This window comes from Podarcis raffonei, chromosome 3 (assembly GCF_027172205.1).
Source record: "Podarcis raffonei isolate rPodRaf1 chromosome 3, rPodRaf1.pri, whole genome shotgun sequence".
Classification (NCBI taxonomy): Eukaryota; Metazoa; Chordata; class Lepidosauria; order Squamata; family Lacertidae; genus Podarcis; species Podarcis raffonei.
The window spans coordinates 50,147,726-50,174,886 of NC_070604.1; the positions used below are offsets into that span (position 1 = coordinate 50,147,726).

At 38.8% G+C, this 27,161-nt stretch overlaps 1 protein-coding gene across 5 annotated transcripts in view; it reads left to right on the top strand.

The window, feature by feature from the left end:
• GRIK2 (glutamate ionotropic receptor kainate type subunit 2) overlaps window positions 1-27,161 on the top strand; it is a 439,072-nt gene that overhangs the window by 303,858 nt on the left and 108,053 nt on the right. For 3 of the 5 annotated variants that reach the window (XM_053381541.1, XM_053381543.1, XM_053381542.1), the window contains exons 13-14: window positions 21,887-22,005; window positions 26,516-26,733. In XM_053381541.1, the coding sequence (XP_053237516.1) occupies window positions 21,887-22,005; window positions 26,516-26,733 (337 nt within the window). Of the gene's footprint in view, window positions 1-21,886; window positions 22,006-26,515; window positions 26,734-27,161 lie in introns of those variants that run through there. The other 2 variants (XM_053381545.1, XM_053381544.1) reach the window with 2 other exon arrangements.

Here is a 27,161-nt window from a genome sequence, read left to right on the forward strand (position 1 = left end):
ATAAATCTACTGTTTTATCTGGTCCACAACATCAGTCTTATAAATGACTGCTTTCTACTATTTGTTCCTGTATGCTGGACAATAGTTTTGGTTTTTCCCCCAGTATTTCAAATGCTCCACTAGAAAGGCAGGATAGAGATACTCAAATAAATGAATAACTAAAATGCACACCTACCTACTTGCATTTCATTTGGATTGCTTATTATTTGACTCTCTAAGCCTAGCCTTTCTGAGTCAGGGTTGGTTGCATTTCAGTATGCACTTCCAAGATGCTAAATGGTTAGGATTTGAATGCAGCTGATTTTAGGCAAAGGTGTTTCAGTTGACAAACCTATGAATAACAAGGTGTTTCTGTTCAGTCTTCTGTATTAGTATTTGAAGCAATGGAGAAGGGATAGCCTTTTCTGTAGATTTTTTTTAAAAAATGTTACTGGCATTATGACCATTCCAAATCCAGGGCTGCAACTGTCATCTAAGTTGGTTCAGAATATGCACCTGAATATTTATTTTAATACATTAAATGAAAAGAATTTAGGTAAGTTTCCCCTGCTTTCCCCTGTTAATAATTCTTAAGTTGAAAGTTAACTCTACTACTCAGCTAGGCTATGCAGCATGCAGTAAGCTTGACAGCTGTTACTTTTGAAACTGTGTGGCTATAAATTGCAATGGTAAACAGGTAAGCACTCTAACTTTTGAACAATGATGAGTCAATCAAAATGTTAATATGTTGCATGGTATTTCGAATGCTGAAATAGTTTCCTATTCCAAGCTTGTGGGAGGCATGGATTTTACAGTAAAACTGTAAAAATAAAAAACCCAAAGAACAAAAATATCTGACCTAACAATCTATTTTGAGTGTGTGTGTGTGTGTAAAATAATTTCTCTCTTTCACACATACACACACATACACACTAATGAAAACAGAAAAATGACAAAAAATAGATTGTCAAAATATTGTTATCTGCTTATTTATTTTCTTTTGTGGATGCCTTCCTTCAGTAACTGCTTTTGCCCCACAGTTATGTTGCATTATGAATATCAATGTATTTTCACACTGAAGATAAAATATATCCAGTTATTCTCCTAAAGACTTTCTCTCTACCTGTTTCCCACGACTGTGTGTGTTCGTGTATATTTCGATCATCTGGTTCTTTATCTTTTTATACCTCCTTTTGAGATTTACTTTAAAAATTTAGGGCAGTACGGTATGCACTCAGCCATACAGAAAATGAAAAGGCTACTGTGTTTAGTATCTATTTAAGTATGGTGGTTACGTTTTAATTTCCACATAATGCCTATAATTATATAAGTGCAGGAAAGATATGTAAAGGCAGATGTTTAAAATACAAATGATTTAAGGCTGTGTTAGATATGAAGAGGGTATAAAATTGACAATGTCTTGTGTGTCTTTACATTGCTGCAAGTCACTGATGCTAGAACAGCAAATATGTTTACTAAAGTCATTGTATTAATACTGTAAGTTTAACATAGATGGAAACTCCTATTTTCAAGTATAAGATGTGATTTTCCATTAATAGTGCCTACATTAGCCACAATTGACCAGGATCATAGACACACTCCCTGAAATGAATCAGGATATCCATTTGGAGTTGCTCTCAATTCAATAGGACTTAACATAACAGAAATTTATAATGGATTCTGTGCTCAGTATCTCCATGTCTGAAAATAATCTGCAATGGAAAATTAGATTCTGGGTAATTCTTTAAATGAATATAGTAGGTATTAAATCTAAGCTTCTGTGTTTTTACGAGAGTGAGGAATTTCATTTTAAAAAATTCTTTAAAGCCACTCTGCTAACAACTAAATATGAATGCTGAGGGGAAAGCGTTCTGCAATGTGGTTGGGTGGGTTTAGTCTTGGATCTAAAATAGCAAGGTGATTTATGCTAATATTACTTTATTCTGTCATTAAACCATGCACATATTTAAAGCAGCTTAATTAAGGACAGGCAACAGCTAAATTATAGGACTGAACTCTTTATCAGTAGCATAATAAAGTTTACCAAACTTTCAGAAAGTAATCATATGTTTCTGTTTCCCATGCTAAAAGTCATAAAGGTAAAGGACCCCTGGATGGTTAAGTCCAGGCAACTATGGGGTGCGGCGCTTAGCTCGCTTTTCAGGCTGAGGGAGCCAGCGTTTTGTCCGCAGACAGCTTTCTGGGTCATGTGTCCAGCAGGACTAAACCACTTCTGGCAAGTGCCTGAGCACACAGAAACACTGTTTACTGCAGTGCATTATATATCAGTGCAGTATTAAATGTCAGGACGCTTCTTGGGGTACTAAGAGTTCTCAACTAAATTCTAGCAACAATATATTTTGAAATACCTTCTTATATTGTGCTATGAATAGGGATATTTTGCTTCAACATCAGTTTCTCATCTCTAAATGGGACATGCCCACTCAGAAGTAAGTCCCATTTATTTTAGTGAGGCTTGCGCCCAGGTTAGTGGGATACAATTGAATTCTGATAAAGCAACCCTATGCATGCCTATTCTCAATAGTAAATACGATCATTTTCAATAGAAGCCACTCACGGATGTTATAGGATGTCAGCCAGAGTCCCACAATAGAAAAACTGGTACTTTTAATACTAAACAAATAGAAAAATTGTGCCAAATATCATAAGAAAGGAGCTCACTAATTTGCAGCAGCATTTTGTCTCTGGGTTGAACATTGTGGCTTGTGATCTGTGACTAGGTGAAAGTCCACATAAAGGACACATTCCTTCTCCTTCTGCCTCCAAAAAGCCTCTTGGGTGGGTTGTAGAACCCTTTTAAGTAGTTTTGAGGGGCAGGGGCTAAATTGGAAAGGGGGAGTCTCCCTCTAGACTAGAAAGTATTTGGAGGGCTTAGTGGGCTACAGAATGGAGGGGAAGACGGGAGAATCCCTTTTCATTAAATTCCTTCTTTTCATGGATCAGTATGCAAGCCACCAAATCTTCTAAGAGTTGTGTGGTGGAGAAATCTGTAAATTAACATATTTTAAAAACTACAATTCAGCATTCTTTATTTACTGGATTGGTTTAAACATGTCATAGTTTTGTTTCTTCTTGTTTTTCTGAACTTGGATTAATTTCAGTTGCTTTCTCAACGATAGATATCACTACAAGTCATTTATCAATATGCTTACATATTTAATTCAAAAGTAATTCAAAATTAATTAATTCAAAATTAATTCTAGCAAGTAAACGTTAATGTTGTTAATGACATTTATTAGGATTTCTGGAACAATAAACTAAGATCTTCTACTTTTTTGCCACAACACTGCTTTTTGACATTGTTAAATTATCATGAGTTTTTTTAACATCCATTCAGAGATGCATTGGGAACCAGCAATACATGCTTCCCTCTAGTGTCTGGATAGAATTTCCACATCACTCCAACGGTTAGGTGTGCAATTTTTGCATGCAGGAATCCCTTATGGGAATATAGCTTGTGTGTGCCAATTTTTGGTGGGGAAAAAGCACAAGGAGAAAGTAGTTAAAAAATCATGTTTTCAGTCCTGATCTTGATTGTCACACCACATAGCTACTTTTTTGTTCCCCTGAGATATTAAAATGACCCAGTGCTAACCATGCTTTAAAACTAGCTAGATGTGCAGTTTTAAAGCAATCAGATACATGTGTTTTGCCACCGGGATCATTACCCCACATTTTCTACCCAAATAAAAATGTTGCATCTTTAGGGCAGCTGCAGATTTTTTGGTTGCTGCAAAATGCAATCCCCCCCCCCCCCAGTTTGGCACTCTGTTCCTTGGGGATGCATTGTGGGGAGGGCATTTTGCCATTTTGGGGGTTGGGGGAAAACGTTACTCAAACAGTTCAAGGGGAAGGAAGATTGCAGTGTTTTGTTTACTATTGCCAGTGCTTTTTCTCTCTTAAAAAAAATATGTTTACGGGTGCTCTCATTTTCCTACTCATATTGAAATACTGCCCCTCAATGAGGCCAAACTTAGATTCACAGAATGTTTAGGGGTATGCATACCCCTGCGTCCCCCCAGAAAAATAAAGCACTGACTATTGTTATTGTTGTTATTATATTGTGGAGATAAATATTACAATGGGGTTGTTATTTTAATTATACTTATTATTCCAATGCATTAAAAACCCATTTCCCCGTAAAATTATTAGGTTCATTCACTCGTAATATGTTAATTTGGTCATTAGCACAAAAGATCACCCCCCCATCAATTAAAAAAGCACTCCTTTTGCAGATTTTTGCTGTTGCTATTTTTGCAGCCGTTATCAAATACCAAAAAATATGCATAAGATCTGCTTTAATTGTTCTGCATCCCCTGTCCTTATTTATATATTAAGTTGGGTTTTGATGTAGGTCTTAGCAAAGTGTCGGGTCCTTTTTGCGTTTCTTCAGGAGACTTGCTGTGTATGCATCCGGCAGTGGCACTGAAAGTCAATGGCAGGATATTGATCAGTCTTGTTTAACCTAATGCTGCAGTTAATTACAGGCCTTTTCACTTCTACACCTTTCCTCAGAGCTGGCAGGCAATCTGGCCTGTTTCAGCAGGCCTTAGATTAGAAAGAAGCAATGTGAGTGACACTGTGATGTCAGAAGAAAGCTAAATGAGAGTACCTGCACACATTGTGGCATTTTGAGTTTTAGAAACTATAGAAGTATTTCTGTTGTAGAGTATTACCATTTGTAGTGAGGCAGAATAAGGCTTCCACTGAGCCTATGGAATATTCACCCACTGCCAAGTGCCGTTGACTCATGTTTCTTCCTTAGCTCATTGGTCCCCATATACACTTTTGATGGGGGAGTTGAAATGCTAGATTTGCATGTATGACAATTTGGAAGGGGGGAGAAATTTGGTTCAGCTCACACGTAAAGGTGAAACAATCCTTCCAAATTTGCATTTCTCTGAATTTTACTTTTCAATTCCCCAGGCATAATGTGTAGAAACACACACACACACACACACACACACACACACACGTGTGAAAATAACATACAAAAATGCATTATATGGAAAATTATTTGCAGGTCTTGCTATAGTGGGAAAAGTAGTCTTAAAAGGTGTACCGTATATTATGAAAAATTCACATTAAAATGCTGATCAATTTTCACATTAGCAGTTCTATCTCGTATAGAATTAAGAATAGTATAGATCACTGGTTCCCAATTAACTAAGTACTATGGACCCCCTGTTTTTCAAAAGCTAAGCCATGGACCGTTACTTTTGAAAATTTTGATATCTCTATTTTTGTTATTTGCCATGGACCCCTCTGGGTGGGTTATGTGGACCCCCTGGCATCCATGGATCGCTAATTGGGAAGCACTAGTATAGCTTATTTGACTTTCAGATGAGTTCAGGATACTTGCACCACCAAATTTCCCTGAAAGGATGGTACAAAATATATTTCATTCATAGGATAATAGGACTTAGAAAGCCATGATCTGGAACCTTTCTCCATTCATCTGCACCCCAGCCATGCACATATCTCAAATTATTTCACCAAGACTAGGGTACATTAAATTTCCATATAATTTTTTTAAAAAATCATCTTACAAAAAGAAGATATGCATGAATCCATCCTTGGTTGTCAAGGCTGGCTTCCCATAGGTTCTAAAACAAAATCCTATATATACCTATGTATGCCTGATTTGCAGGTAGCTGGACTTCACAAGGAAAGGAAGGGCAAAGACAAAGGAAGCTTAGCAGATTTTTATCTAATACCCCTCCCCCTGCAAACATTTGGCAGCTCCATGGAATGGAGCTAGCTAGAAGCCTGAAATTATAGCAGTAGACCAGTTAATAGCCTGGCCACCATAGAAGCAATAAATAGAAACACCACAGAGAATAACTGTAGTCGAAATATTTAAAATCCAAAAAACAGTACAGTATCTGTACAATGCTTGGGTATTATATAGATCACTCAGTGACATACTTTAACTCCTCAGCAAGTGGAGAAGCATAAAATCGACCATTTAACACCCGAATAAACATAGAGCCAAATAAAATCACATAACTCGCAGAGATTCCCGGAAAAGGGACTCTGCAAATGAATCCACTCACTTGTGATTATTGTATTCTTTATAAGGTAGTGTTCCATCCTGTGTTGTGGTAGATTTTGGCTGTTGCTTAAACCTTCCCTTTCCCCCTTCCTACATGGCAGGCGCCCTTCATGACAGGTCATCCCAGAGGCATTGTAATTTCTCCGCTTGGAAAGCAGCACTGACCAGATCAAAAGCAGTGTGCAAGCACTACTGTATTATCTGACAGGCACTCTTCCCATCAGTAAATCAGAGGTTGCCTTGAAGGCTTCTGGGCTGACATCTGATTTCCTGTTAAAAATGTGCTTGCCAGATTCTTAGGCCTATGAAGCCAAGGACTCCTGAGCGAAATAATTCCAGCAGATGGATATGGGTGTGCTAATGACATGGACAGAACATCTTGGCCAGGGATATTGAACAGTCCCTTAAACTGAAGAAGTTGGCCATGATTGCTAATGGGCTGAGAGGCTCACACTTTAATAAGTACCTTTTCTTATAGCCTCAAAGACCTGCTGCTGTCATTAAGACTGGCCCACATTATATATCATGCATATATATTTCCAGCTGATGAACTGTTTAGGCCCCATACAGATTTGTAGTACTCATGTGGTAAAGGAGGGGGGGGAATCTTGCAATTGACTAGAAAAGTTACCCATGCAATTTTAAACATATTTTTAATATAGCTTAAATGCCATAGTGGTTTTTTTTTATGGCAAACTAGGGAATAGTTGGATTCTAACCTACATTTAAATATTGGTCTTCTCAATAAATAGCAATTAGAATATTTGGAGAATGAAATCGAGTTATCAGAGAATAAGAGCTAAAATTAGACACAGGGTGTTTTGAAAATGTCCATCGACTGGGCAAGCTTCAAATTTTATCCACATGGTTCTGATTTGCTTGTCTTTAGCAGGTGAGCAGGTGGCAGTTTTGATGCCTCATCTTTAATGGATGCAATTATCACAAGATTATACGGTCTACCATGTTAGGCATTCATGCATTTTAATATTTTGTTTACAGCCTTCCAGCACCCTTCAGACTTTCTCAGTGAAAACTAATGGAGAGTATTATAGCTCAGGTCTTGGCCCATTCAATATGAATTGCGTTGTTAGCTGGAGACATTTGGAAATGACACACTGCCAAACGGTTTAATAAATTGTGCAAGCTTTGTTGTTGCAAATAATTCAGAAAGATTGTTCCATAATGGGTGTATAATGGGGAGAAAAACCCTTAGAAGTGTTACTTACACAGCATTTTTAAAATTCTGTCAATAGCCACAGCACAATAGGACATTTAGCTTCTCTGCATGTCTTCTAAATGGTTTTCAGATGTATAGTGTCACTAGCTTTGTGGCAAATCCATGCACCATTCTAGTGGCCTACTTGCTGCAGTAGATTCTGGGTAACTCATAAATATAGGAAGTAGGAACAATTTTCAGTAGTACTTGGAACTAATTTAGTATAACTAATTTATATAGTTTATAATTTATATAATTAGTATAATTAATTTAGTATAACTAATTTAGCCTTCTCGGTAGTGGCACCCATCCTGTGGAATGCCCTCCCACCAGATGTCAAAGAGAAAAACAACTACCAGACTTTTAGAAGACATCTGAAGGCATGTTGGGAGCATTAAAAATTATATATCTTGATGTATTGTCAGTGAGACAAATATAAACCAAATGACTGAAATTGGCTTGTAAAAGATCAATAATTTTTAATGGAAGCAGAGATAAAATGGACAGCTTTGGGGGACATTTTTGCATTATGTAAGTCATTGAAATAGTTCCATGACTTACATAATGCTTCCATCAATAATTCTCAGAACTAAGCAATGACATGGGAAACATTTATCAAAATAATAATAATTTATTATTTATACCCCACCCACCTGGCTGGGCCTCCCCAGCCACTCTGGGCGGCTCCCAACAGAGCATTAAAAGACAATAGTCTATTAAACATTAAAAGCTTCCCTAAACAGGGCTGCCTTCAGATGTCTTCTAAATGTCAGGTAGTTGTTTATCTCTTTGACATGTGATGGGAGGGTGTTCCACAGGGCGGGCACCACTACTGAGAAGCCCCTCTGCCTGGTTCCCTGGTTCCCTGTAGCTTAGCTTCTCGCAGTGAGGCAACTGCCAGAAGGCCCTCGGTGCTGGACCTCAGTGTCCGGGCAGAACAATGGGGGTGGAGATGCTCCTTCAGGTATACTGGACCCGAGGCCATTTAGGGCTTTAAAGGTCAGCACCAACAATTTGAATTGTGCTCAGAAACGTACTGGGAGCCATATTACTTTTGGAGGACATCCCTAGTATTACAGTAGCACATGTGTCCACTCTGGAGTATGCATATGTATTACTTTTTACCTAAGGGACAAACTTAGAAATGTGTGGGGAATTGTAAAAATGTTACATTATTTTATTTCTAGGAAATGCATACATTATATAGTCTAAAAGATTAAATGTTTGCAGCTATTGTGATGCGTGGACATCAGAAATAAGTGTGAGTGTCTGCTGTGGAAGGCAGAAGTTGTACGTTGAGGGAAAAGTGGGCTTTTGCCTTTTTTACTCCGTCTCCCACTTTCAGGCTGTTCATCTAGACATCCCGGCAGCCTTACCTACTTTGTGAACTGATGGCATTAAATAGCACTTACCACAATCCTGGCTGTTGGAAATTACGGCGGTCATTGCTACGCAACGCTACTACAGGTTTTTGGCGCTCTTGGGGGCAAGATGCTGTCAGATCTATCCGATGTCACCCATTGTTCATATCCATTGCTTCCTAATCCACAGGGGAAAATACATTAAAATATTAAATACTATAGTTTCAGTTGGAAGGCTTGAAGTGTCAAGCTGCTGTTTTCCACTCTAGGTTAGCTGAATGTGAAGTTGTTCACTTGCACTCTGTATGCATATGATAGACATGTTGTAATTAGTTTACAGTACCCTGGAGCTTGAAGCACAGCAGGTGGGCTTTTTGGCAAGCAAGGTTAGTGTAAACAAGAAGATAGGTTGGTGCCATGGTGTGGCAGGCTGCTCTAATCACAAGGTAATTCTTCATCTTCGGTCATTAAAAAGTACCTGCTTTTCCACAGTTCTGGCTGCTTTATTTTTCTTTGATGCAATCTGTGTTTGGCAGATTGATCACAGATCAGCACTAATGGGTGATATCCAATGAAGTCCTACTATGAATAGACCCATTGAAATCAATGCTCCTGCTCTGAGCTACTCTATTGCTAGATACCACCCACCTGCCCATCACCTGAGATCAAATTAACGCTAGATGGCCCAAAGTATTTTCTCTCTGCTTTACTGTTGCAGCTTAAACTGTGCCTTTAGAGAAAGATCATTCTCATTGCCAGCTTCAGTTCAACCCAGTGGTGCAAAGGAACATTTTTTTCTGTTATGAGTTGAGCCTGCAAAGGAAGATCCTTTGCCTTTCTGGTTTGAATTCCAGCTGGCAATGCAAATGAATATTTGTGCTTATAGCAAGCCCTACTTTGATCCCAAGCAACTTGCTGTGAGTGCTGATCAGCTGATTTTCACTTACAGCAAGCGTGCTTTGGGCACGGATTGCCTATACTATGCAGTTCCCAATTGGGATTTGCTGTGGCAACAGCAAGCTGTGCTTGCCAAGGAGCAATCGGGAGTGTACTTGAAGGCTATGTCATTACCGGCCGGCACCTGACATCGCATATGATGTCAAGGGTGGGAAAGGTGGCTGTTTATGAGGAAAGCAGCCTCATGGACCAAATTGGGACTTGTGCTAGGCTTAATCTGTCCATAGCTGTCAACTTTCAGATTTGAAAATAAGGGATCAGCAGCCTCACCTGTCCTGGGAACAGTCTATGGGATATCTAACAATCCGGGATAGCAGTGGGAAATGGTGGGAAACGGCGCTGGAATAAGGGAATTTCCTGCAAAAAATGGGAAGGTTGACGGCTATGAATCTGTCACAGGGGCTGCCTCATGATTCCTCAACTTGTGGATTTTACAATCTGAGACATGTGGAGTGCAGGCTTTAGGAAAGACTCTAGGACCCATGGTGCTCACAGCAATAGCACCAGGAGTGTGCCAGGGCATGAAGAATTGGTGATTTTGAGACCATCCATTCTTCACAGATCAATTCTGAGCTGTATGCAGGTGGCATCTGTCATTACTAGAACAGTTACCTTAATGTTATCATTTAAGGCTGCAATTTAACAAAATGTGTGACAAAGGCTCTTCAGACATATTTCATATGCTTTTAAAATGCTTTCAAACATCTGTGTTACTACTGATTTAATTTTAGGAAAAATATTTTCACAGAGAGTTGGTTATTTTGCCCTTGCACCATCTTGTGAACCCTGCATGTTCCTGTGACATGATGCATGCACCAACACTGTATACTGTATATAGGATGCAGAATGAAGCATGTTCATGTTAAGAATATAACTAGCCCAACCAAAAATTATATATAAATATATATATTTAGCTTGGTGTGTTCGTTATAACTGACAGGATGTAAGAACATACGCAAAGTGCTATCTTACAGGACATCAAAGTGGTATGAGAGTAACCAAATATTTAATGGTACCATATATACATGTGGGAAACCACTCATCTGAAGTATCTGCCCATGCAATGAAAAAACGTTACAGTGCTTCCTTACCAATGTGGAAAAACACAGGTATGGTAAAACTATCCTCTCCAATCCAGCAGGAAGGGAATGAAGGATGGTGCCATAGCCAGGTGGGACATAGAGAGTGGCTATTTCTAGTGAATCCCTACCAGCAAACTCCTCTAGGTAGCCCAATAAATAAAGAAATAAGAAAAAGAACGACCTGAACTTTTCCCAATAGCATCCCTTTCTTTTTCCTCTTGGGAAGTGAGAGACTCAGTTAGGGTCCTGGATTCTGCCCCCCCCCCAATTTCTCCTTGTGCCCACAAGGAGCTTTATAGGCCAATGGACTCTTTGAAGTGTTGCAAAATAGGACATAGCACACTGCGACAGGACAGGGTAAACAAAGGAATGTTGTTGGTCTGCATAGCATAAGTAGAAATGTGTTTCAACTTACGGAAGCCATTTCTGGATTTTTCCTATTTCCCTTCATAATTTGGAATGACCTAGATTCTAGGATAGATAAGACCTGCAGTTCTGAGCCCAAACTTGCTGAATAGTAGGAGAATTTACTTCCATCCTTTCCCTGCTTTCTAGTTATGCATGTGCTTGTAGAACAAGAGTTGGGAATGCATGACAGTCTAGATGATCAACTCCAATGCCCATTAGCCCTAGCCAAGATAACCAACATGATGGGAATTGTACTTCAGTAACATTTGGAGGTGTGAAGGTTAACCATCCCTGTTGCAAAGTATTGTAGATGCTAAAGAGTCTGTCAGTTCCACTTTATTTATTTGTTTTGGCTCTATTACAACAACTTTTGTCTGGTTGAGCTGATCAAACCTGAATCACTTGTGTGAGCCAATTGGTTTCAGAGTTAATGTGAAATGAGATTTTGTTTTTCTTGGGTCTGGAAATTAATTTCACCTGCAAGTTACCTCACAGAAAGATCTATGTGAAGAGAAACAAATATACTTTGGGATCTGAGGCATAGTCAAATCCTTGGTTCTCAAAGTTAATCTGTTCCGGGAGTCTGTTCAACTTCCGAAACTGTTCAAAAACCAATCAGAAGCCACGTTCAGCTGCCGAAAAACATTCACAAACCAGAACACTTACTTCCGGGTTTGCGGTGTTCAGGAGCCAATTTGTTTGACAACTAAGCCATTTGAGAACCAAGGTACCACTGTATTATAGCTTGTATTAACCCTCATATGGCCCAGTCTTGTTATAATTGGCAACGACATTGCAAAAACCCTGAAGGTGAAAGAAACACAACAAACTCTTGGTGAAAGCATATGATCAGCTTTCGGCTTTTCTTTTTTGGGATTTTCTGCTATCTTTTCATATGCTTGCTATCTAGAGCAACAGTGAAACTTCTACCATCTGTAAAACAAATTGTAACTTTTAAAAGATTTATACATGGTATGTTTCTTTTTCTGGAGTGTCTCAGAGTGCTCCATCTCCTTCTGCAGCCTTCGGATACGCTTATTCTACTGCAGTCATCTTCTTTCTACAGTAAATTTCAAGCTAAGTACCCTAGGAGTTTCTGAGTGTTTGTTAAGTAGTGATTTATCAGATTCTTCCCGTCTAGCTTTCCCCTGCTATAAAGTGAGCATTCAGTTCCCTAATAATTTTTTTTCTTTGCTTTGCTACTTTCCCCTCTAGCTTTTTTCTTTTAAGAAAGAAGAAAATACTGATAGGAAACAAATGGGTATGTATCCAAAAGCAATTTTATCCTTTCTGGGAAGTACAGGACTATCTTCAACATTTTCTATAGCTTGAACAGATGGGATTGGATCACAGTAAATGTTAGGGTTGTCAGCTTAATTCCTCCTTATCCTATGGTTCCAGCACCACAGGGGCTCTTTATAGAGTTAGCCTTGGTTTTTGTTTTGTTTTTCCAATTTGTGTGCCTCATTTTTTGGGGGGAGAAGCTAGCAAACATTACCTGATTTTATTTCCTTCTAATTTGTCTATTTTTCCATGGCAGTAATTTTATGTCTGAACTAGTAATGATTCAATGCAGTTCACATTCAAATTTGAACCTGTCTAATTCATACTTGCCGAAATAGTCCGTGAACTGAATCACCACCAACCTTTAAAATCCCCATTTCTCTGAATTTTGCAGTGTAGTTCTTCAGCCAAGTAATGTGTAAAAAAATGCATATACCATGATGAAGTGGGCATAAAAATGCATAATCTGGTGAAAATAATATTAAAAGGCATCATATTAGGGCAAATGGCTTTGCCAGAATATGTATATTAGGCAAAATTGCAGATATTGTGCATATTCAGACAAATTTGCTGATGAATTTTCATGAGGACTTAAAAATAAATAAATCTCAAACTGATGTGGAGAACTAAATTTAAGATTGTAAAAATGAGAAACTGCAATTGACAGATTTATCCCTCCCTAGTCAGAAACAACGTACTTTAAGCAATGTGCTATTGTTTTAAGAAGTATAAAATAATTCTACACAGTCTCCCAAAGATACAAATATTCTGTTTTCTAGTGTCAGATAAATCTTCTAGTTCAGCTCCCTGTTCACGTTTAATCTTTGTGTTTCAGATGAAACTACATGCAATTATGTCTGTTCCTTTGTAGATTTTAAAAACATTTCAGACATCACCCATGATGTTAGGAAAACAGAGTACTAATAGACAGGGAAATAGATAGCCATGAAATGGAGAAAAAAAGTCTTAACAGAAGGTTTATTTTTTTTAAAAAAAGTATAGATGATTTTGTTGATATGGTTCTGAAAGTCAGAATCAGAAATATGCTAAAGGTTCAGTCAAGGTGAAAGTGGAGTACTTTGTTTTGCTATATATATAATTTCACACACACACACGTATAATTTATTACCCACCCTTCACCCAAGGTGGGTTACAGTGATTGAGTCAAATACAAAATTGCAGTACAGGCGGCAACCATTTTGTGCCAGGGTTCCCTTCCTGGCTCCTGTGTGCATTGGCAGGGCATACATAAGCCTGCCTCATCCCTTTCCACCCCCATTCTGTTCTCTTCCTGGTCCAAAAGGGCCTGTGCGTTTGGTGGCACCAGAATCCACAATAAATAGTAGCAGCATAAAAGCAGCAGCACATCATTACAGCATCACATAACAATACACTCCCCCATCTCCTAAAGCCTGAGGAATAAGTTACATCATTGCCTGCCAACAGAAGCTGAACAATTTTGGAGGTGTGGGCATTGCGTAGCGTGAAGGCTACCACAGAGGAGGCCATCTCACATGCCCTAACTTAGCCATCTCAAAAGATGTGACCCAGCAGACATAAAGTCACAATAGCAAATAGGATGTCAATCCAAACCCGGGGGGGGGGGGGCTGATAACTTCCTGGTTATTCAATTAAATAATCCTGAGAATCCTTCAGTATAGTACTGGAAAAGAAAAGCCATATTTCTACCATCCTTCACCACACATCTGATGGTAGGTTAACGAATAAAAAACAAAACCCTTTCTTTCTATTATGAGGCATATGCTAAGTTGTGAATGATCTACTAGATACACAGATGAGATTGGTCAGAAGCTTTTTTTATAATACAATTCTTATAGTTCTGTCCCACAGCCATACTTTGTCAGTATGACTTGTAAGTATATAATTTAATTAAGCCCCTTTTTAGAGTATAGGCTACTTCTCATAGCTTGAGGAACATGCTTTTTATCCAGGAATAATTATTTGGTGCAAAACTGGCTTTTAATAGTTCTGGATTGTTAGTAGCTACTAGGAAGATTATATAGGCAGCAAAGGTTTATATGGAAATCTAAGCACTCCTTTTTTGTCCTCTTTTTTTCATGGCAAACAATCTACCCATAGAGATCAGGAGGGATGCACACTTAAACATTCAGCTTGCCATCTTGGTTCTGAATCCAATCATTTCTGACTTTGCATTTAGTATTTTCCACAGGCAAGCTTAGGTGAGATGGGTAGGGTCTCTTGTGACATATTAATATGAGCATGTAATACCTAATGGAATAGTGAAGCCTATTAGGCTGTCTTCATGTTGTGTTATGTGTGAAGGCATATACAAATTTTTAAAAGTAAAGTAGCTTTTAGCAATGTATAATTCTGCTACTCTTCTCTGAAGGCAATTTTTTTAACTCCCACATTTGGTTATGAGTTTTGAGTTAACTCTTGAATAAAATAAATCCTCTAAACATGATCAAACCTGGATGCTGAAACAAGAGCCTTTCTTAGGAAATAGTTTCTTTACAATCAAAAGAGTTGATAATTTTTTCAGTAAGGGTCATGACCCCTTTCTTCAGTTGTGGGTGCATCACATTTTCCCATCATTTATATGTTGCTGGAGAACTAAATTTACCCCTCCACACACCCCAAACGTGTATTCCAGGTGTGAATTCTGTGTGGAATGTGTCAAGATGATTTGGGAGTACACTTGTTAGTGTCAGAAAAATGATGTAACGTATCATACTTATGACACATTTATTCTCAAGGCATTTGAGAAACTTATTAAGTCAACTATTATGGGCATAAGGAGACACACTTACATATTTATGTGATTTTTCCCCCTCTCCCAATGAAGCACAAGGATCAATCTTTGGAAGAGAAGGAACAAAAGAATTTGAAGATTCTCCCCACCCCTACCCCTACCCCAGAAATGTGTTAAGCATTTAGAATTAGGAAAAGAACAGGAGGAAAAGGTACTGTTACTGAATTGTGAAGGGCTGAAAAGTCTTTTTGGTGCTTAAAAAAAATGGAAGTGAAGTAAGATTAGAATGGACGATGTTGAAACTTAAAGGAAAGAGGCCCTAACTTAATTCTCCCAGGTGCTGTGTGGGAACATTTGAGATTCTTCATCAGCATCTCCAAGGGACTGCTGAGCATATGGCTCTCCACATGGGGTCCTTCACATTAAGTTTGAGGTGCTAATTTTTTAGATTATATAACTTTAAACATTAAAATTCATTCTGCTTTATTATGTAACTATACCTCCTTATATGTGCTATATTTAATTAAAAATGAAAAATAAATTGGTGCCCGCTAAACCTAGTGGGGCTGCTAGAATGTCATGGTGTGGCTAATGAGGTCACAGGGCATGGCCAGGTTCTGGTTTTCTGCCGTACTTCTCCCCTTGGAAATATACTGGGGACACCTAAGCACTGCAGTTTTACAAATAGTAACTTCCTCAGCTGAAAAAAATCTTTGGTTCCAAAGGGGACCTTGCTGTCACAGTTGCTTCTCTGATTTGCGAATAGACTTGTTGCCTCCATCTGTTCTGTTTTTCCCCTCTGTCCTTCTTCTTTGCAAAGAAACAGTGGACATTTAAACATTGCAGTTTTATTAATACTTAGCACTTAACAGAGATTTAGTCTTATGTTCGCTCTCATGAGTATACATGCAGTTATGTCATAATTCCTCAGTAGTGAACAGAAACTTATATCTCTGCTCATTTGGTAATGCTCCCTCAATCCTGTTTTAAACACACACACACACACACACACACACACACACACACGAGAGAGAGAGAGAGAGAGTTAGTTGCATGTTGAGGTCCCCAGGGCCACCCCAATAACTCACACATCACACAGAATTTTTTAAGATTTTTGGCATAATTTTGGCCAGAACTTTATTGAAATACAAATTTGTGAGTGGTTGCTTAGGCATTGGTTGCGACTATCTGCCCCCACCATGGGGGACAGACTGACATTCCGCACGATGCGAAAGTCAGAATAGGGGAATACACTTGGGGGTAACGCGGAGCAGGGAACCTGCCCTCAGCCCTCCCCAAATGCAACCAGGAGCTCATTGCTATGGCCCGAGCCCCCTTGACAGAGTGGACAAGCAATAGTTAGCCCCCAATTCCTTTAATGGAATCCCTTGCAGCAGCAGCATTAGAGGGGCAGGCACAGCCAGTCCATGCCCCTCAACCAACCAAACCATAGAACCAATGCCTAACCGCAACCTTACAAGTTGTGACGATTTGCTACGCAGTAGGCAAAAACCAAATGGCCCCAGCCAATCAGCCAGATGGACAAAATTCCTACCAGGCCCCTGCCCCAAGAGCAGACGACCCCATGACAGGCATAGCAAGGTCAAAGTGAACAACCCTAATTCTAGGGAGGTGGGGGACGGGCAATCCGATGCACAGTCGAAAAGAGGAAGCGCTAGCCTCGTGCAAGGAGTTTTAGCATTTCTGGCTGTCAATCAACAAATGGCAACATTAACTTCCCAACAACAAGGGAAGCCCCAATCGCATCATTGGCCAACGAACAATTAGCCCGCCCTCAACTTTGGAGTGTCCTGGCGGCCCCCAGCGCAACACGTGCTCTCCATGAAGGAGAACACGCTTTGCTGGAAACTCACAATTTGTAGGCAGTAGAAAAGATGTTAGACATTTTATCTGAATAAAATAAATGAACCACCAGTGCTTGGAATGTTCATTTTAGAAAACGAACAAAATAGTTCACTTCCAATTCATGCAATGCACTTTTCCATTCATAATAATTGCTTCCTGCCACTCAGCTGTTAAAGGTTGCACTCCCCCAGTGCCAACCCTAAACCATGCCAAGAACTCAAGTTAAAAATAAAAACGAACAGAAAACATATATCTTAAATGATCACCTGCAGTTGTATAAATGTAATGGTTAAGAGTGTTGTACTAGGACCTGGAAGTGCAGCGTTCAATTCTATGCCCACTTAATTGAATACAATGGGACTTACTTCTAAGTAAGGTATAAATCATCATCATTATCATTATCATTATCATTATCATTAAAATGAATGGGATTATGTTAAAACAAAAAAATTTTTTTCCTTCCAGTAGCACCTTAAAGACCAACTAAGTTAGTTCTTGGTATGAGCTTTCGTGTGCATGCATACTTCTTCAGATACACACTTCACAGATACACAGATACTTCAGTGTGTATCTGAAGAAGTGTGCATGCACACGAAAGCTCATACCAAGAACTAACTTAGTTGGTCTTTAAGGTGCTACTGGAAGGAAAAATTTTGTTTTGTTTTGACTATGGCAGACCAACACGGCTACCTATCTGTAACTGGGATTATGTTAGTAACTGAAGCTAACCCATGCCTCTTCAGTATAGTTTACCACTACATATACAAGAGTATATCACTCCAGTAAATATTAGGTTCAGGACTATTACATTTTATTTAAGTTAAAATATTAGAAAAATGATTCCCCCCCCACACACACCATAGGATCAGTTCTAAATACTATAGCAGCAAGTTCCACAAGCTTCTCCAGTACTCTGCTGCTGCGGGCCCTTAGACATTCACACAAAGTATCTTAAAGTTTTATAAAAGCAGGGATTTGTTTAGCTCAGAATTCCTCTCCCTTTTGACCATCCAGTCAATACACCATTCCACCTCCCCGCTCAAAGTGAGATTGCAGCTGGAAGTGGGGGAACAACTGTGCCCTGCTAATGCAGTAGTCTGGGGCTGAGAAACAAGATGAATATCTGGTGTTCTTCAAAGTACTGATCATATTTTTTGTTCTATTTGAAGCAATTATGATAAGTTATTGTTCTTATCTCAGATGGTAGTTAGTGCTCTTGTATATGCCCATATCATATTTTCAAATACATTAAACATAAATAAATAAACGAGGCCCAGTCCAGCTCACGGAAAAACTTTTTTTGTAGACACTTCTATCCCTCAACCATAAAAAGGCTCAGCTCAGCCCATGAAGAAACAAGATTCTCTCCTTCCCCCTTTATGATGTCAGCCAAATCTCCTCTCCTCTCCTCCCCTGCCCCCCTAGCATTAAAAAGGGTCCAGTACCACCCCTGAATTAAAACCGAACATGCTTTTGGAGTCATTTGCCACTATTCCTTTCACTGAAATGTTTATATATCTCTATGTCTATATCTGGCAGTGATGAAACTGGAAGCTGAACAGTGAACTCGTTGGATAGCCATGCCAGGATGGGGGAGATTGTGCTTCCTGTTGCTTTCTCCTGGTGCTTGCAAAAGGAGGGCGAAGTACCTCCACCTCAGAGAAGAACCATTAGCAGCCTGCAAATGGATGCATCTATTTGGCTCAGGTTGATCTGATTGCTTGGAGAGGCTCTTCAGAGTCCTGCTCTAGTGCTGTAAAACTTTCAGTGCATTTCTGAGGGAATCCTGACCTGCTAGAGTTTATTCAAAGGGAAATGAAATAAAAAAATAGAAGTTCAGAGGAGTCCTCCACCCTCTGTAAGCCACCCATACTGGAATTGATTATTTCAAAAGCTTGTTGTTTTACCCATGGAGACAGGGTTGAAACCTTAGGGATGATTATCATCACCAGAGTTGATTGGCCAGCACAAGAGATGATCAGGAACAGGTTTCTAAATATGAAGGAATGTATTGCAAATGAATGAAAGGAGCATAGAAAGAGCCATTCTATAGCTTTATGGGGATTGGGTTTTAGTGTGGGGGGTGCCGCACCTGCACTAAGTAACGGTTTTCCACTGTTTCTTACCATTAAGGTGTTGTTAATTGACCAAATTACAAAGCAAGGAAAACTGGCACATTTACATTTACTCTTCTCATAAGTTTTCTGTAGAATAGAGAAAGTATTGAGAGGAGGAGGAATGTGTCCCTTGAGACAGAAGTACCTAAAACATACAATGCCTGTTTGGTTTTAAAAGAAACAGAATTTAAAACTTCTTCTCTTTGAAGTTACATTTTTTTTGTCTTGTAACATCTTCTCTGTGAAGTTTACATATATTAGGTTGCATCTAATGTCAAAATGTTTTTTGCCAGCAAGAGAATGCGTAAGCAGCAAATTGATGTGCAGCAAATTGTACAATCTGTTGCGCATGAAGTTTCTGCTAGCACAGCTGTGGAGTCCAATTCCTCCATTGCCTAAGATTAAAACCCACCTGTCTGCTACCATAAGAGCCCTTGCCCTACAGGACAGAAAACTTTGTATACAGCCTTTTAAAAATTTAAACAAGTGAATAATTTACTGCATCAAACATGAAATGGGTTGGGAAAAAAGACTCCTGCTACAACAGTAGACAACTAAAGAAGTAAAACCAGTCTAGATTTCTTGGAAAGCTGCAGAAGAAATAAGGTCAGAATATTTAATTATAACCCAATCAACCTTTCGTGAGCAGCGTGTCAGTTTTACTTTTGAGAACCAAATGAAACATTTCTTTGTTTCTCAAGCACAGGCTTTTAAGACAGGAGGTGTTCTATCATTGTATTAAGAGGATAAAAATGGATTGTTTGATCTTCTGAATTTTAATGTGTTGAAAAGATTATTGGGAAGAAAATTGCATTCTCTGAAGTGGCAGAAATATTATTCAGATAACATTAATTACATGATAGTTCCCCCCCTTTAATAATGGGTGTATATTCCAGTTTGGGTTTGTAACAAACAGAGTGGCTTTAAAGACTTGAGAAATTTATTTTTCTTTTAAAAAAATCATTACCATGAGTATAGCACTTAAACTTGCATGAGTTCTTTAATTATTGTGGTGGTTATGGTCCATTGTGCATTATGTTGTGTGTGTTTGCTTTTTCTAATGTGCTGTGGGTATTAAACATAAGATCCTCACATACTGCAAAAAATTTAAAAGACATGATTTGAAAGGAAGTTTATCTCCTATCATTAAGCTGTGTGCCTGAAGTGCATATTTTGTGAGAGTGTTTTGTCCTCAAAAGCACAAATAATAACATGGCACCACAGTAGTAATTTATCAAAACATGGCAAAAAAAGGAAAGAACAAAGGAGTCTATATCGAACACCTTGATCTCAAACATATTTAGCTTGGAAATCCCATTTTATTTCAGTGAAACTTGCTTCCAAGTGTCTTGTGTCTACCTCAAGGCAACAATAAAGAAAAACGTTGACATTTTTGCATGTTTTAGCCACAATTTGACAAACAAGTTTTCAGACCAGAAGCCATCAGTGATGTAAATGCCACACATTATGTGGTCAGTACCATTTCCCAGAATCTGTGATTTGCCTCTTTGTAACTTCCAGACAGCCTTCTCCAATTGAGTGACCTGTGATTCTACTAGCATTATCAATTCAGGGATTGATGACGATTTAAGGGTGTGTGGTAGTGGGGGCATTGTAGACAGTGAGGTTGGAGGGAAATGAAATGCAGAAAAGTGCAGAAAGTGATAATTGTATAATTGGCAAGTCACTGAACAGGTGTTGATATCCCAGGCACGCAGGCATCGGTAAGCAAATGAACACACGCCATGTCATAAGCAATCAATCAAACAAACAAAAACCCACCATTGACTCAGTTCAGTCCTAAAGTGATAGTACTGAACCTCTTCAGGTATTATAATTCAGGGGTTTCATGTTGCAGTCTCACTTGAAGTTTCTTTGCTCTAGGATGTCAACTCCAAAGTCAATTCAAATGCTCCCACAGTGGCATTTTGCCATTTCTGATATTGGTCCATTTATTATTTTGCATATTGATTGCTAATGGGACATCTAGCCACCAGACTCTGTCACACACCCACCATTACTTCAGCTTTGAGAGGAACATCATCAGGTCAAGAGACACAGCAATAGGCACTCACATAATTCAACAGTAGGCCAACATCTTCATGGTTCACTGTTAACCGTGTGGCTTATCCCCAGACCATGTTACCCAGTTCAGCCACGTTCATCTGATAATGGAGTTTGTATTCCACACAAGCTTGACACCATTATAAACGTGTTAGTTTTCGCTGTGCCCGCAAGACTGTTATTTTATTTTATTAAGTGAAATCCTGCTCATTTAGAGGTTTAATTTAATAACAATTCTGCTAGGCTTCAAGGTGCTATTTTACTAGTCTTGTGTAATCATATTAACACATTTATTTAACAGTTTACCTTCCATTATCATTATCGGAAAGCCTTTGTACAAAGTTTTTAGTAGTGTTACACTGTAATAACTTGCTAATTATTATGTGTGTGTCAACATGCCTAAGAACCACACGATGTGCTATTTATTGGGGGTCTAAGTGATACCGAGTCCTTTACTGTGATTTGATTTGATTTGTTTTGTTTTTGCAAGACTTACTGGCACCATATAATGTTACTGTGCAAGTTAATTAATGAAGGAAAGGGTACTTCATCACTGGTATTTTTTCTTCTCCTTGTAATGCTTCCTGTATTTATATACTGCAATTGCACTGTGACAACTTTCTTTCTCTATTTTCTATTTAACTTTTCTTATTTTTTCTGTTTCTTTTGCAGCAAATTTGCTGGATAGAGTTTCTGCTCGCTGCTTGTTAAATATGTTCTTTTTTTCTGTCAATTACCACAGGTTTAGTCCCTATGAGTGGTATAACCCACACCCTTGCAACCCCGACTCAGACGTGGTGGAAAACAATTTTACCTTGCTAAATAGTTTCTGGTTTGGAGTTGGAGCTCTCATGCAGCAAGGTATACGATTCAGCCTGCTCTTTCCCCTGGGTGCCATGTCCCACTTTTTGCTGGGGGTGACAGTTCTCTCTTTCTCTGGCACAAATTGCTTGCATGGGTGCCTCTGTGCATGTAACCATAAACCAGCTTTTAACATTAATACACCTAGGCATTCTTGAATCCCACTTTCTGAAAAAGAGTACCCAGCAAAATAAGATAAATCCAAACCTCAATATTCTCAGGACACTTCCCTCTAACCTGGATATAGGTACATCTCACTGCAATTAATTGATGCACTAGTCTGTATTTTTCAAACAGTGACATCTTTGCAAAACAAGAGCTGAAAGCATGATTACCTCTTTACTGTTGTCTACTTTGGATGTAGACCTTCATTTTCCATATTCAGTGCTGAAATGAGATGCCATTTATTGCATGGTTAATAAATGCCATCCCAGTTTGCAATAATTGTTGCAACCATGTTCTGTTTGAGATTCCTTAAATGCAAATTAATAAAGGCAAGGCAAACGTTGACGACGTAGCACATGCTGTACGGTATGTGCAAAGAAATGCATTTTAAAAGATGGATGCTAAAATTATAGGGATGCTCATCTGAGAACAGATAATAATACATCAACAGGGTATTTATTTATTTTGGTTATACAGTGCACTCCTCTTGTGCCTATTGTGTTTAATTTATAAGAGGGCAATATAAGCGGTAGTCCTAAACAATATAATCTATAGTAAATTGTTAGTAGGTTCCCCTCCCCCCCAGTGTAATACGACATATATAAAAGGAGGGCAGTATAATGTTTGTCATCTAATTAACATTACTTACTTTAAAATTCATTGTTCTTCATGCTATCATTGCTTGCCTTTAGTAGACTACACCCACATTTCCATGGAATACCAAAAACATTTGTCCCCTTCTTGAGCATATTTTTCAACAGATATTTTAAGAGAAGTTGACAGTTGCAGGAGAGTATATGTACGCATTTAGGTTCTAGAACCAGCATTTAATTTCGGCAACCAAAAGTACAGAAGGTGGACATGTGTATTTGGGTATCTTGTGCAGGTGGGGGGGCATTTATTTTGTTTTCATTTTAAATAACAGCATTTGCTTTTGGAAAAGTAATTAATGTACTTGACAGAATGTCTTAGGAGACATGTAGGAGTTAGGGCATATTGATATAACTGCCCTGGAGCAGGAAGTTAGAACAACTTTAATTAAACCTCTACCACGCTTGTAAACTGCTCTGGATTCTTGTTTTTGAAGTTATTGATACGTGGAGACCCACAATAAATATAATATAGCAGTGGGCACAATCCAGTCAGAGAGACGCAATTGTAATTTCCATTTTTTTAAACAGAAAAGAGTTAAATACACTCTTTCATTCAAATTAAAAATGTTTAACTCTGGCTGGATCTGACATGTCCAGTGTGTTCTTTGCAGTCTGAACATTTTATTCTTAAACATCCTTTCGTATGAGTAATACAAAATGCACCAGCATTTTAAAAGACCGAAACGACAATCAGATCATGATTTAGAAAAGCACTTGACAAATAGATAAGCCAAATATATTGCATAGTGGTAAATCTCATGCCATACTCCTGTAAATAAATAATAGCCTAAATAGAAATAAAATAAATATATTTTATGAAACATAGGACTATCTACAAACCACACCACAAGGAGAGGACTAGGTTGAGTGGAAAGGAGTCCTGCACATGCCCAATAGCCACTTTATTTCATTCCTGGAATGCAGTTGGTTTCATCTAAAGAGAACTATCACAATTTTTGCTGTGGAGGTAGCAACAGTGGCGTAGCGTGGGGGGTGCAGGGGGGCCGGCCGCACCAGGCGCAACATCTGGGGGGGGCGCGCTCGCACTCGCAGCTCTCCACCCCTACGGGTTAGGGGGCGCAAATTACTTGCCTTGCCCCGGGTGCTGACAACCCACGCTACGCCACTGGGTAGCAAGACATACAGGTTTGTAATCTGCAAGAAAAGGCAAACATACAGTGAAGGACCAAACAAACCATGAACTATGGGGCATTCATACGAAATGTTCATGGGTCCCAAAGGTCCATTAGAACATAGTCTTCCTCCTCCTATAATTATTTTCTTGCCTCTGAAAAAGATTAGTGCAAAGAACCTTCATTTGTTTGTTTCAGACATAATGTCAAACCATAGCTTGGTGCAAGGTAAACTATCTTGTGCTCATTCACTTACTTCTCCCTGCCTTCTCCCCTCACAGTCTCCGATTTCATTACTCACTTTCCATTTAGTGGCAAATTAGCATTTAGTTACATTTGAATTGAACCAGGGGGAGAAAACACACACGAGCAAGACACTTCATGCTTTATAGCCCCATTTTTATAGGCTAGTGAATTTCTGGGGGTCCAATCTCATGGGAGGCAGCCATTTCCCTCAGCAGGAAACAGGAAGTCTCCTTAAGACATAGTCTTGCATTGTATTGGGTTTAGTGTGGGAGAGGCATATAAATTATTCTACCTACCTGGTCTAAGGGTCAGAGGTCCCCTTTACTCTTTACCTGGTCTAAGCCGATGGGATAGTTCAGGTAATAACCTCAAATGAAAAGTTCCCCGACAAGGTGTAATAATTTTTGAAACACACTAATATCTCCATCATTGACACCCCCCTCCCCAAACACATTTCCATGAATGCTGGAGGCTACATGATAGAGGAATCTCATTCATTCCTTGCCCACACCTCTCTGCTCCCAGGAAATTGTGGGATATAGTGCTGGACATGACGTTACCTTGGGTACATGACAGTCAGCCCCTAACCAGGCTCTGTTTCACAGGCTTTGGTGGCACTCTCTCTTAATCCTTGGGTAAGATATGAACTTGTGGTAATTGGGGCAACTATGGCAAACATTTCTACTGTTCTTTTCTCTCAAGTCTTGTTTGACTTTCCTAAGTGTCGATTTTTTTGAGAAAGCAGTAAAAGCTGTTTGGCAGTATTAGCATTTTAGTGTCTTTTAAGTGTCTGACTGACAGGGCCTAGGAGCGACTACATCAGAAAGGTACTTTTCTACTTTTTCCCTTGCAGAATTCTAGGCAAAGTCTGGCGCTGGAGTTGGCTGTCATGTCCAAGTCTGTCAGAGCTTTTTTTGTTTGAAACAGCAAGGGTAAGATGAACTGCAGGGTAAGATGGGCTGTTTTGGATCGAATAGTCCAGTTATGATACCACTTCTTTTTTCTTTTTCTTTCCCTCCTTTCCTTTCTTTTCCTTTTCTGTTCTGTAATTGATGTTGAGTTTGGCATAAGCTCCATTCATCGGAAGATGTGTTACCTTTCTGGACCAGTTCCTTAACTGATGCAAAATAAACAGTATAATTAATCGGGAATAAAATAGTCCATCTTGCCTTCATTCCATTTTACCCAAGTAAAACAAAAATGAAAAAAAAAATCCTTGCCAACTGATTAAAATTTCTAATCCTTTATCATAATGACACTATGGATATATTTCTTTTGAAACACCTTGTTGCATATATGCCTTGCAACATTCTTTTGCATATTGTGGAACAAATGTATATGTGTATATATATATATATTTGCCTTGCCAATATTAGTTAATTAACCCTAATGATGAAGCACAAAAGGAGGCTATGTGCCTCCTATACTATTATTAGGCTCTAAATTACCACTTATCATTATGTACATTACAAATTAATGTCTAAAGCCCCCTTCTGTTTTAGTGCCATGATCAGGCAACTCCAGCAATGCACTTATAGTCTGTCTTCATATAATATAGGTGTAAGAGTAATAGTTCTACTGCTCTCTAGTAAATGACATGTGTAGCTTGACCACCCCATTTATCTTAAGCTGTGGGGCTAACTATAGAGATGGGAGATGTTTCATTTTACCATTGGCTTGCTACATATAGATTCATTATGGTGACTTTTCTTTTTTAAGGCGGCAACATTTTCAGGTTTGTAGCATCCTCTTTGTATCAGAGTTTCTCTGATACATTTTTCCTGATTCCTTGGGGCAACAGCTTATTTGTTACAGAAGTCAAAACATTTTATGAGCTGCCAGATTAGTGGTTCATAAATGCTTTGAAGAGCTGCTGCAAGATTTTACTGGGAGGCTCAGGACTGCTGTTTGTTTTTAGTTCTCTTTTAACAGCTTAAGTGTCTTCTTTCTCATTTTATTTTTTCATTGTCACTTGATTTAAAGCTCATTAAAAATAATAATCTGGTTATGCACTAGACCACGGCCAAATATTGATTTGGACCTCCCATTGCTATATTTTTGGGTCCCATAAATGCTTGATTTGCCTAAAGCTTTTTTACCCTTCCCTTTTGAGTGGAATTTGGTTTTATTTTCAATTTCAGTTCTGCGTCTGTATAAGCAAAATGTATGCCTGTCACTTTATGTATTTTTGCTCAGTGATTCCATTCTCACCCCTGTGACGAAAGCAAACAAACTCAAAAGAACTGAATTCTAACAATGAGAAACACAATGTTTATGCACTGGATTCATCTTTTCCCCCCTGATTTTCGTTAGGTTCCGAGCTCATGCCCAAAGCCCTCTCCACCAGGATAGTGGGAGGCATTTGGTGGTTTTTCACACTTATCATCATTTCCTCGTATACCGCTAATCTAGCCGCCTTTCTGACAGTGGAGCGCATGGAGTCCCCCATCGATTCAGCCGATGATTTAGCGAAACAAACAAAGATAGAATATGGAGCAGTTGAAGATGGAGCAACGATGACCTTTTTCAAGGTAGGCCCTTTGCCATTTAATTGGAGGGGGATATTACTTCCTGTGCAGTTGGTTAGCAGGTGGAGAAATTATTTTAGTCATTCAGATTATCACATTTTGGTAGGTTTAGAAAAGCATGATGTCCTATTCATGCATTAAAAAAAAATCATTGGAAAGTAAAAAGGCAGCTTTCTTACAGGGTACTTTATGACAATGATAAACACTAACAAGTTCCGGCTTCTGACCTTAATTCAGAGTAAGCATGTTTCTCTGCATAAACAAATGTATACCCACTTAACTAGGATTAAGTCTCATTTACCTTTGAGTATAGCCATAGGGTCAAGCTGCACATCTTTACTTTCCTTTGTTAAGGAGAACAGAAGATGCCCATCATCACTCTTCCTTGCCTGACTTTAATTCTTTCTTTAGTTCCTAATGGCAATGCAGTA